Below are 12,077 nucleotides of genomic sequence, written 5' to 3'. Positions count from 1 at the left end.
GCCAACGTAGTGAGCATTAGCGCCACCTTGTGTAAGAAATAACACACACACACACACACACACACACTCTCTCTCTCTCTCTCTCTCTCTCTCTCTCTCTCTCTGGAAAAATGACAATGACTGACTCTTGGTCTCTCTCATTAACAATAAAAGAGACCACTCCCTCAATCCCTTTCCACCATCTCTCCCTTCATTGTTACCTCTCCCTATCACTAACTCTACATATTTGATTTTCTCCAGAAGTTTTGAAAAGCCAAGCAATGGTGGCCAAACTTAGTGCCGTAGAAAACATCCAGGGAGAGGTGTGGGACCACCAGGGTAAAACAGAGGTTGCGGAGATCTTTGTTTCGTACACTAATGTTGTCTTTTTCTTGCAATTCCTTTATGTTGAGAAGGACTGTTTGGTCTTGTCTGACTGACCCGAGAGTAGTAAACTTGGCAGCAAGTTTAACAAGGTGAGTGCCCAAACAATGTCGAATTTTACACCTGAAATGGATCAAATAACAAAACAAACACGCATACAACTGCTCGAAGACAAACACGCATACAACAGCTCGAAGAAAACCAGGTAAATACCCGAAGAAAGCACGGCATAACAATTCAAACACGAATACAAAGAAAAGGCCTGCATCGATCTGTGGCTCACATCACATTAGATTTCGCTATGTTGTTAGGATTCTACAAACTACTCCATTATTGTAATGTACTCGTGAGCTTTTTGTTTGTTAGCATTACTCTTTCCTTGCATCTAATGCAACATGTTGGAATCTGATAAACAAAAGCAGTTGAAGCTCAACTATCCCCACGAGTTTCTGACATCAATCTCTGGTAGTTTCGGCAATTACTTTGGGAGGTGTGTGATAAGTTCCATCACTTTTGGTACCAACCAAGGCACCCATGGACCGTTTGGGAAGCAATGCGAGTATGACTGGGTGTTCAATTTTCAAATGGGGCCGGAGCGGTGGCCCTTTGGTGGATTCCATGGACGTACTATAGAAGGGGTTCTTGAATCTATTGGCGTATATGTGAAGCCAACAATAACTATTAGCAGCCTTGCTCAAGAATTCAATGGGAGTAGAACTTAAGCCTAGAAATCAAGAACTTAAGCGTGTCCTTCTGTAGCCTGTACCTCTTTGTCTACAACTTAATCATCTGCGTTAGGTTCTTTGTTCCTCTATGATTCGTCTGGAACATTTTGTTGCTAAGGACTTTGATCTATAGTCAACATGCGGAGTATGATGTCAATTTCCAGTGTCTGTAGTTGAGCATGTAGGAATTACATGATGTCTACAATCCAATGTTAATCTGCATTTTCTACTATCTAGCGTTTGGTTTACAAACTCAGGAGCCCCTTGCATCCATCCATCAAAATTATTAAAAGCCGGGAAAGTCTTCTCCCACAACTTCAAATTGAAGATTTTCAGTGTATGAGCCGATATGTTCTGTTCCAGAAAATGTTTATTGTCAAGAATAGATAATCTTACTCAGTCTCACCAAACACTAAAAAATACGGAAAATAACAAAGTGGAATTGTAGTTTAATTTTTAGCTCCGCGGCTCTCTGTCCTTCACAAACCAATGTAGGTAACACAGTTGCTGCAGCTTGTTTGTGGCAGAAAACCGAATGTCTAATTCAAGAGCTGTGTTTTACTGTTCTTCAATAACAAAAAGTGCTCTATGAGTGAGGCATTCAAATCGAAAGACGACAGACACCTATTATTCACATTTTATAGAACTACAATACACATTTTTGGAATTTGAAGTCATTTATGATTTGGCGTCATAGCTGTCATACTGTTTTGAGTTTATACTAACGTTTCTTCTTGTATGCCATATCCTCAGTACAAAACATACCTTGTTGTCGACCACTTATCTTTAGATCAGGTAAATAAAGTTGACAAACAGAACCAAAATATACTGTTCTGGACTAATTACCTCAATTTACACTGCTCAAATTCCCAACTTTGGCAATGTTTTGGCAGTTTTGTCTTCTGATCTCCATGCCCTTCTCCAAGATTTAGTTTTCAGTTCAACTTGCTCTGTAGATGTTTCCAACTGAACATCCAGTTTCGACGGGTCCAACAATAGCTTCACACTAATGAAACCATCTAAATCAAATCCGGTTTCATTTTCAACATCATCGGACGGGCTACTTTGTTCGTCTCTCTTCTCATTAGTACCTGATAGGTAAAACGAGTTCTCATCCAAGTTTAAGAGTCGCTTTATGCTACCAATTGCTGGGTCAATGATGTCTAGGAACCCTGTAACCCATGAAGCATCATCTGCGACTTCTGTACGCTGTGGCACACAACAATCAGGTCTTAGTCTCCAAATTTGCCGGACAAATCTCCTTTCCCAATAATCATGTAAAGCAATGATCTTACAAATGTTGACTGAGACTAATAGTATACCATTGTGGGTTGCCTCAAATGCAATCCTGATTATAAGAATTACCCGTTTTACGCCCATTCAAGGTCTGACCCAATCTATAAACTGTTATATTTTACCCGATTCGATGTGTAGGCTCTTCACACACGTGAGGTTTGATTGGGGCCTTAAGGTTCTTTTCTATGAGATTGAGAGTTACATGTAAAGTTGGCCTGTTGTAATGACTTTCCCTGGCGAAATTCATAAGCTATCCATGGAAACAGGCCTATAATGTTGGCTCATTGTAATGACTTTTTCCATAGGGAAATTCCTCAGCTAATATTCGCCTGTGGGTGTAGGCTTTAAGACAACCATGTACATCCTTTGGTATTCTTGTGTGATTGCTTTGGTTTCTGTTCCCATTCTCATTTACGTAGGAGGTTATAAATGACTATACTGAAGCACTCATTTGTAATCATTGGGGCATTTCATTCACTTGATCTCATATTGGAGAGTTCTATTATGAGCACATTGAATGCAATAGATTGAGCGGAAATTACCTGCTGGAAATAGAGATTACGAATCTCCTCAGCACGGATAGAATTTCCTTGATCCTCCTCCAAAGACGCCCATGTCATCCACGTAACATAGCTTTGGGAATTTATGTTTAGAGAAGCCCTAAATAGTCTCCGAGCAGCTGATAAGTTGCCAGCTCTCTGCTCTAAAACTCCCCAAGCCTGCAAAATATGATGATAGCAACTGAACTCAAGGATGGCACGGTTACTGGGCAAAAGGACAAACCGACCCACTGTCACTTTTTCATATGGTCTCTTCTACCTGAAGACAACGAGCAGCGCTTTCAGTGCTTGAATTAATTGTCAATGCCCTTTCGTATAGTTCCCTTGCCGTCTCTATATTCCCTTCTTTCCACTCCATCCACCCCCAAGCCTAAATCATCCCAAGAAAAAACTATCAACCCAAAGCCTGAAATCCTATACAGAAAGTACATTGAAAGTCGAAAGATTAAAAACAAAACAAAAAAAAAAAGCAACAAAAAAAAAAAAAAACAAGAAGAAGAAGAAGAAAGATATTAATCTTTATTTTAATAGGAGTACAATAATATACATCATGTGTGCACAAGTTCCATAAAGAAAAGTGAAACGCAAGCACAGAATCTAGTTCTAATCCAAGTAAGCCGCAAAACAAAGTGAACAAATTTGGACATGAAATCAGGAATTCAACAAAGCAGAATGCAGTTTGGGCCTTGGGGCCTAGTCCTAACGACATATATAATGCCTAGTCAGAAAGACAGAGTCATAGCACCTAAAACAGGGATTTTGGTTACTAAGCAGCATTGTCCTCCTTTCCTTTTTTCGAATAATTTAGTATCCAAAAGGGGTTGAAGATGATCATGGACAAACCATTCCATGTTGCAAACTCAAATAAAGAGAATAAGACCAGAACTCAGTGAACTGTGACAAAATAAAATTAGTATTTGCACTGTCCGATTAAGTACAACCGCTTACAATCCACACTGGTTGGTGCCTTGGGTCCACTTGTGATGCTTTCCTGAACAAAGCTCGTGCAAGATTTGTCGTTGAGTATTTGTATTCCAGTAATGCAAGAGACTGGAGAAGAACTGGATCCCTTGGATTCACTGCATGACCTATCTTCAGAAGTTTCCTTCCGAACTCAATATTCCCCCGATTAGCTTCAAAAGCTCCCCATACATGCCACGCAAACCTATTCTTTGGGCTGGCCTGGACTGCTTTCTGGATTTTGGAGAGAGAGAGATATTGCAATAGCATACTGAGAACGGTGAGAAGTTCTGAACGCAAACATAAACTAACAAGTAAGGCACCGTTTGGATAGATGTTCAATTCCAACAAAAATTGAAAAAGATTTTGCTATAGTTGAATCGTGAAACCAGTGTGGAAACTGATAAGAGGTACAATAGATTAAGTTTGTACGTATCCTTGCATAGCTACAGCTCTTTAAGGATTTCAAATCACTCTAGCAACTAGTCCTTTCAAATCCATAACGAAAAAGCTCCCAAATTCAATGTTGAAGTCAATGCATAAACTCTGAAACCTAGAGTTCAGCTCCTCTCACCGAATAATAACGTCAATTTCATTTGACATCCACATCTACCCGAACGGTTACCAAAGAAGAGCTCAGTATAGAGCTTCACAAGAAGTAACAAGTGAAATTGATGGAGCAAGAAAAATATAACCACCTCAAAAAGTTGTCGAGCAGCACGGTTGTTTTCCTGCTGCATTTCTAGTTGTGCCCATGCCTGTACCAAGGAAAATTGAGGGATACGAGTAAAGGACTTCATTAAATGTTGACACACAAAACAAAAAATCATCCTCTAACAAAAAATCATCCTCTAAAGAACTAAGGTAGAAAACCACTTACAAGCCAGCTGGCGCAGCTGTTTGGGTTACATTTAGTGGCCTGCCTGAATAAATACCTTGCCTGCTCATAACGACTTGCTCTTACCTCAAGCAATGCAAGTGTTTGATATACATACTCGTTTCCACCACAGTATTTGATGCCTTTACCGAGGAGATTTCTTGCCTTCTTTATATTTCCCTCTTTTAGCTCCAAGACTGCCCATCCATGCCAAGCTGCGATATGTTTCTTATCAGCAACTGTGGCAGCATCAAACAATTCTCTAGCTCTCCTTATATTTCCAACGTTATTTTCAAGAACAGCCCAGCACTGTTCCAAGGGGATGAGTCACATATAAACTTATATTGCAAAAAAGATAAACGAAAAGAAGGTACTCTTTGCATTAAGGTTGCTTCTCTTATCCCATCCAAACAGGTGCAAATGACTGGCCTCAGGAAAGATTATCTTACTACAGCAAATGCTTCACATATTGTTACAAGTTCCCCACATGTGGGAGCACAAAAAAAACTATTAGATGCCTGCTTGACATGGAAAATAACAAGAAGGAGAAACAATCTCCATAGCTATACCAAGTTGGATTTTAGACACTGGTTAACCAATGACTTAAAATCATAGTCTTGAATCTTGATTAATATAAAAATCCAACATAAAGGCTTGACCTTAACAACTGAGGTTTTAGAAATTAACTTTGCAGGGTGACTCACACGTGATTACCACAGTTCCATGTTGTTAAAAAGATCAAGGAACTTATGACTAAAGGGTAATTTAGCTTTGATCTTACAGTATGTACAGCAGTTTACAATCGTATTTAATTGTTAGGTCATACCTCTTTGCTTTTTCACTGCAAAAATGAATTAACGGTAGCTTGAACTTTTATCAATCAGTCTGAACAAGAGAAAAAAATCTACGATGTGATCTACCGAGGGGAACATTAAGAAAATTGTCTAAGAACATGAAAGAGAGGAGTTCCTCAATGAATAAAACCCATCAGTCCTAGAGATGAAGCATTCAAAGAGAACATTTGTTTAAAGTACTCTATGGAAGGAGAAGAACATAGCCCAGAATACAAACAAGTATATAAATTCAACCCACCTGCCATATATAGGGGTTTTCGCCTTGCGTAGCTTGGCAACCTTTCTCATATACAGCTCTGGCTTCAGTTGGCTTTGATTGCCTACTTAATATCTTCCCCAAGGCCACATACGGCCTACCATCTTCTGGCCAATAAAGAATACACTGCACAAACCACAAAATCAAACGGAAACAACAATGTTGATCATTAGCTAAGACGTCTTTGGCCCAACGGCACCAGGAGTGCACTTAGGTGCCAGGAGAAAGGAGGTCAGGAATACTGACTTTCGCCGATAAAAACAAAAAATTTTGTTGACCATTATGTTCTTGACACCCTAAAATCCACACCTTGGATTTGGAATCCTAGTCTAGCTCATTCCAAAGAAAAATTAGTAAAAGATACACAAATAGAACTTCCATATAGGGATAAAATTTGTAATGACATGGGAGCCATATTTTCCGAATGGTAATGCTATACAAACGGACTTTTGTAATAATCCATTGAGAATGACATGGCTTTCGGTAGCCCTCCCATCTTAACAAAGATAACACCTTAATAACCCACAATCTACAAATATGCCAGCACATCATTCTGAATGACTTTTCCCATAACACTTGTATTTGTAAGTCATTTTCTTTTTCCAAATTTCAACACTAAGGAACAGGTATATGTGTATATACACTTGTATGAGTACCGGAAATTTGTATATGTGTATCACCCGATTCACCCCCCAAATAGTTAAGGATTACTAGATTCATACATGTTATTACCATCTGTATAAAAATCACCAGAATGATGTGATAACGATATTGCTGTAGAGATACTAATCTATTCTTCACCTTTATTTTGTTTACTAAAATTATAACACCGCATCATTCTGCATGACTTTCCCGCAAAACTTCTATTTGTAATTATTTTGCTTTTTTTCACAATTACAAGACTAAGGATCAAAATGAGTCCCAATGAGTACTGGAATTTTCGTGCAAGAAGTATAGTTATGTATCATTACCCAAAAGTTATTAAGGATTACTGGATCCATACATGATACTATAATTTGAAGATAAACTAATTTCCCCTATAATTTTGTTTAAAGTGGAAGGCTCGTATTGAGCCCCACCTAATCCGAATGTAGTCATCCAATTTGAAATAAGACAGCTTCTGATTAAAATCCAACACATGAACTTCACTCAAGTTGAGACCACCAAATAAAAACTACTACTAGAAAAAGTTGAAATTGACCTTCTGAAGAATGTTCTGTGCTTCATCGTACTGAAACTTCCTTGTCAGAATCTTAACTCGATACAGAGCCAAGTCCAAATTCACCAAAAGAGGCTTCACTTCCCCTGGGCTCAACTCAACCCTCATCTCCGGCTCGAAAATCGGCATCTTTTTCGCAAACTTCGAAAGCCGCTCATCTATAGGCGATGTCGAAGAAGGCAACTCATCATCATCATCTTCTTCTTCTTCACTTGCTCTCTCATCATTCTCGGTAACGTCACCGACTTCATCCTCCACCGAAATAATCTCCATAACCGGCCGTCGAACCACGAGTAACTCGTCCGATGACATTGTGGTAGTTTCGATCTGTTCATTGCTTCCATTTTTGTCGGTGCAATTCAAAGATTGGGGCTTTTGCTGGGGAATTGGTGGTGGGGAGGATTGGTGAGAGGACAAGGGAGGGGGCAAGTGGGGGATTTTAATGGTGGATTTGAAGTGGTGGAATTTTGAAGGGTTAGGGTTTTGAGAGGAGTGAGAGAAGACTGAGAAATTGGAAGCTGAGGACGTAGAAGAAGAAGAGAAGAGGTTCATCTTCTCTCTCTCTCTCTCTCTCTCTCTCTCTCTCTGACTGTAAGTTTGTAACGGATAAAACTGTGGGGATTACGTGGAAGGTGTTGGGCGGGGGAACGGATGAGGTCTACCAATGACTTTTTAGCTACTACTCCTCCTAAAAGGCTAAATTTCCACTTCTAATCCTCCAACTCTTCAACTATTCAATTTTCCTCTCAAGAACCGGCCGGTGTGACAGTTTGGATTTCTGCTTTCGGTTGATGATTTCATATGTGCTACTTGTCAATGGTTTGAGCTGGGCTTCCGTTAGGATTCTCTACTACTTAGTCGTGGTGTACCAGTTTGGATTTCTACTTTCGGTTGATGATTTCATCTGAGCTACCTGTCAATGGTTTAAGCTAGGGTTTTTTTAGGATCCTCTACTACTTAATCGTGGATGAGAGTCTTATGCTGACACCTAGTGTTAGTTTGCTTCGATAGTGTGTCCTTGAACCTGTTAGCTTTGTGCGCTTTTACAATACCTCATGTCTTAGATTTAGAAGTTTTGGTCCATTCATGTCTATTGTAATGAACTCTATTACCTTCGGGTACTTGCAATGAGAATTGCTTGACTGTTTGATAAAAAAAAATTCATCCCTAATCTATCAATTAAACACATACTTCAGTCTTTTAACTTCTCAAATTGATATTTGCTTAGTCTAATTTTTTATTGCCCGACGTCTACTTACACGAAGAGAGCAACCATTCAATTTATTAAATAGGAGTATTAAAGAATTTACCGTTCTCAATTATTATAAACAACGATTGATCAAAAAATCAATTTTTTTCTAGGTACAATTTTCTTCTTCTTTTTTCCAAAACTCAGTGGCAATGTTCTTGATGCAGAGAGGCGTGTTGGAAAAAAAGAAACAACCCCCTTTATCCTAAGGCTTACATTCTTATTTATAATGATAGCATTCTACCCAAAAAATACTAGCAAGGAAATAAAATAATGAAAAGTTAAATCTAAGTCTTGGAGGACAAGAAAATAATAAAAGGGAAATACACTCCGCCTAAAAAAAATTTTGAAAAGAAAAAAAATATTTAGGCAAATTCTATGAAAACCTAATATTGGGAAATTTATACTAAAACAGTAAGATTCCTAATAAAATATTGATTTCAAAATTAATAAATTAAAATTCTTATATTTCTTGAATAATTAAAATATTGACTTGCATCAGTTCTTAATCGTACTATTAAAAGGAACGGAATAAATTTTTTCCAAACATCTTGTGGAGATCCTACATGGTATATATGCACCTCGGAGTTGACGGAAAATTTCACCCATTCACTACCTAATCGAATGGTCCTAAAATTTTAAGTAGTTCATAAATTTCATTTTTGGATATTCCTTAATTATGGTCTATTTTGACTAGTCAAAGGAGAAACTAAACCATTGTTTTTTTGGTTCTTCATTCCCATATTCAAATTTAGTCGCAAAAGTAGTGGAGGAAAAAAAATACAATTTAGAAAAAAGAAAAAAAAAGAGCTGGTTTTGGAAAACACATCGGAAAATAGAACTGTACTTGGACATCTTCAACAAATATAATCCTACTTTTATGGTGAGAAATCTACGATTCCTCAGTACTTAGCTTGCATGATTATTATTATTATTATTATGGAAAAGCCAAAAACATCAGATTCCGCAATATATAAAACGATCGATTTTATTGGAAAGAAATCTTGAAATGTATGGAACAGGAACAGGATTTATAGCTAATTAAGGAGGTTAAGCTCCTATAAATTTACACAGCCACCTTCTCAAAAAGCTTAAAACCATCTCTCAAATTTGCTAAACTCAATTAGGTCTCAAGAATGGCTGTTCGCGCGGTCTTCTTCTCCTCCTTGGTTATTGTCACCGTTATGCTCTGCAATCTAGGACCGGTATTCTCAGGTACGCTCTCCAATCTAGCTAGGACCGGTACGTATTCTCAGGTACTTTGAAAACAGATGTCTCTCTTTCTTTCTTCTCTTGATTTTGGGTACTTTGAGATGCTGCCGCCTTACAGGCCATAGTATCCACTAGGTACAGTATATATACCGCTTCGCACATATGGTTTTAATTTTTGAAAAAGGCTACTTCAAATATGTCCACGCCCAACCTGCGTTTATCGAGTTGGCAAAAACACAGCCTATGAAATCAATCTACAGGATCTGGAAAACAAGTTTTTGAACGTGTATATGAGTGTATCAGAGCTCCAAGGGCTTGTCGTCGCCCATGGACTTGACTGGTCTAAACCCAGGGCAATCTCTCGGTCCCTAGGCCATCGATTTTTTAAAATTTTTTTTTTCGTGTGTGTTTCGTCACATGCATGCAGCGTTAGTGAGGTAAAGTACTACAAGGGTGTCAATGCCAGTCTGTCATGACCATCATTTAATTGATGGTACACAGACCATTAATGCTAGCCGGATGGGGACCCGAAAACTTGTTTCTTATATCTTTTATAAATGGAAAACAAAAAAAAAACAAACCGCCAAGATACCAAACAGACCAGGTTCTAAACACATGCGTATCTGATTTTGCTTTTCTTTCCTAAATTTGTTGTTGTATTTGTTTTGATTTTGCAAGAGGAATGCACGAGCAGAGATATAACCATCGCACAGGGCGAGGAGTCATGGAAGGGAATACCCAAGTACGTAGTGGAGATAGCCAACATATGTGCTTCAAATTCTAGTTGTGCTCCTTCCAATATCCATCTCTACTGTGGAAATTTTGCTTCTGCCTCGGAAGTGAACCCAGAAATCTTCAAGAGGCTGTCGTATGACGATTGCTTGGTGAATGGCGGAAAGCCTTTGAAAGACGATCACATTATTAGATTCACTTACTCCAATAGCTTCAAGTATCCACTGAGATTCAAGTTTGCCAAGTTCTGCTAATTAATTACCGATAACTTAAGGGAACTGATTTTCGCGCTCCAAGATTTACTACAGGCGCTCCACCTTTTTGTTTTTATACTGTGATGTTGCTGACAACATCAGTGTATATTTTGTTTTTATACTGTGATGTTGCTGGCAACATCACAGTGTAAAAACAAAAAGGTGGAGCGCCTGCAGTAAATCTTGGAGCGCGAGTATCAATTCCCTAAGCAACATCACAGTGTAAAAACAAAAAGGTGGAGCGTCTGCAGTAAATCTTGGAGCGCGAGTATCAATTCCCTAAGCAACATCACAGTGTAAAAACAAAAAGGTGGAGCGCCTGCAGTAAATCTTGGAGCGCGAATATCAATTCCCTAACTTAATTGAGGTCCATGGGTGTCCAACACGCATGCAATATCTCGTTAAGTATAATAGCCTTTTGAAATTCAAGTGCAGCATCAGTTTATTTTTTAAACCATTCGTTGTTCATGCTTTTCCTGATGCAAAATTAATTAGTTATTGAGTTTGGACGTTCAAGTGATTGTTTTTGCATTATTCGCGTATATATACTGGACTTTTTGTGAATGAATGACTTTAGTTCCACAGAATTTGTCAATGCGGGTTCATTTTTAAACATGTACATATAGTATGTACTTAAGCAAGCAGACCATACTTAGTTCGCTTAATTTACAAGTATCTTATAATTTAGCGGGGGGCCAAAACGGCTGTTTTACTGGCTTGCCTTTCAGGCAGCTGGGCCTTGTCCAACCCTTGTTTGTCTCCAGGAGAGGTGATCGAGGAAATTGATACATTTAACCTTCAACTTGGACCGGATGAAAAAAAAAAAAACTTTCAACTTGGACAATCAATTTGATTCTCTCACTGAGTATACCATAAGGACTAATACAGTTATATAAAAGAACATGGCTAACATTATATTATTGTCAAAAGCCAAGTCACAGACGAGACTAGCTAGTATTGGTTAACAATGGAGTATGTAAATCTTAAATCATCAATAGACGCAAGGAGAAGCTAGCTAGATACTGCATGTGCATGGGAAATTAAGGTGAGCATGTGTATCCAGCCCATGAAGCATCATCATGCGACTTCTGCATTGATAACGATACTATACAAATAGAATTTCTTTATTCATCGGGAATACGAAAGTGCGAAATGTTTATTTCACTTGGCTGTTGCATATTAGTGGATTACTACGGACAAAGATTTTTTAAAATGAATGTGTTCAAAACTATTCGATGCACGTGAAATTTATACTCGTCGAACGGCTAGTTAGATTTGTCTTTTTTGCACATAGGCGTCCAAAATATTTTACTAACTATTATGAAAAAAGTTATTGATAGGGTTTACTAACAAACTGAATGAGCCAAACTGTTAATTGTTCAAGTTTTATTTGAAAATTTAACGAGCGCTCAAATTTACCTTTTAAATTTTCATTCAAAATTTAGGATCCTGAATAATGAATGAAGTTTGAAAAAATATAAGTTAAACAATTGTGTGTCTAGTATTGCCTTGATCTAAAC

At 38.2% G+C, this 12,077-nt stretch overlaps 1 protein-coding gene across 2 annotated transcripts; it reads right to left on the bottom strand.

Annotated features, from left to right (window-relative positions):
- Window positions 1-381: 381 nt before the first annotated feature.
- On the bottom strand, window positions 382-7,750 carry LOC131315922 (protein high chlorophyll fluorescent 107). Of its 2 annotated transcripts, XM_058345163.1 has the most exons (9): window positions 7,093-7,750; window positions 5,874-6,017; window positions 4,785-5,090; window positions 4,603-4,662; window positions 3,893-4,138; window positions 3,204-3,314; window positions 2,927-3,103; window positions 1,935-2,297; window positions 382-486 (listed from the first exon to the last, which is right to left on the bottom strand). In XM_058345163.1, the coding sequence occupies exons 1-8, from the start codon at window positions 7,660-7,662 to the stop codon at window positions 1,950-1,952; spliced, it is 1,962 nt and encodes a 653-aa protein (XP_058201146.1). In that variant the 5' UTR covers window positions 7,663-7,750; the 3' UTR covers window positions 382-486; window positions 1,935-1,949. The 2 variants fall into 2 exon arrangements, with proteins under 2 accessions (XP_058201146.1, XP_058201145.1); XM_058345162.1 differs by lacking the exon at window positions 382-486 and having other exon boundaries at window positions 1,689-2,297.
- Window positions 7,751-12,077: the final 4,327 nt, after the last annotated feature.

The sequence above is a fragment of the Rhododendron vialii genome, chromosome 2a (assembly GCF_030253575.1).
Source record: "Rhododendron vialii isolate Sample 1 chromosome 2a, ASM3025357v1".
NCBI lineage: Eukaryota > Viridiplantae > Streptophyta > Magnoliopsida > Ericales > Ericaceae > Rhododendron > Rhododendron vialii.
Note: the sequence above shows the minus strand (reverse complement) of the source record. Positions and strands in the feature narration are given on the sequence as shown.

What these genes read in the sequence shown, in the direction of transcription:
- LOC131315922 (XM_058345163.1), bottom strand. Translation starts at nt 7,662, where the DNA reads ATGAACCTCTTCTCTTCTTCTTCTACGTCCTCAGCTTCCAATTTCTCA. An exon ending in ACAGCTGCGCCAGCTGGCTT is followed by an intron (nt 4,663 to 4,784) that starts GTAAGTGGTTTT and finishes TCCTTGGTACAG; the next exon opens with GCATGGGCACAACTAGAAAT. An exon ending in GCGCTGCTCGTTGTCTTCAG is followed by an intron (nt 3,104 to 3,203) that starts GTAGAAGAGACC and finishes CATATTTTGCAG; the next exon opens with GCTTGGGGAGTTTTAGAGCA.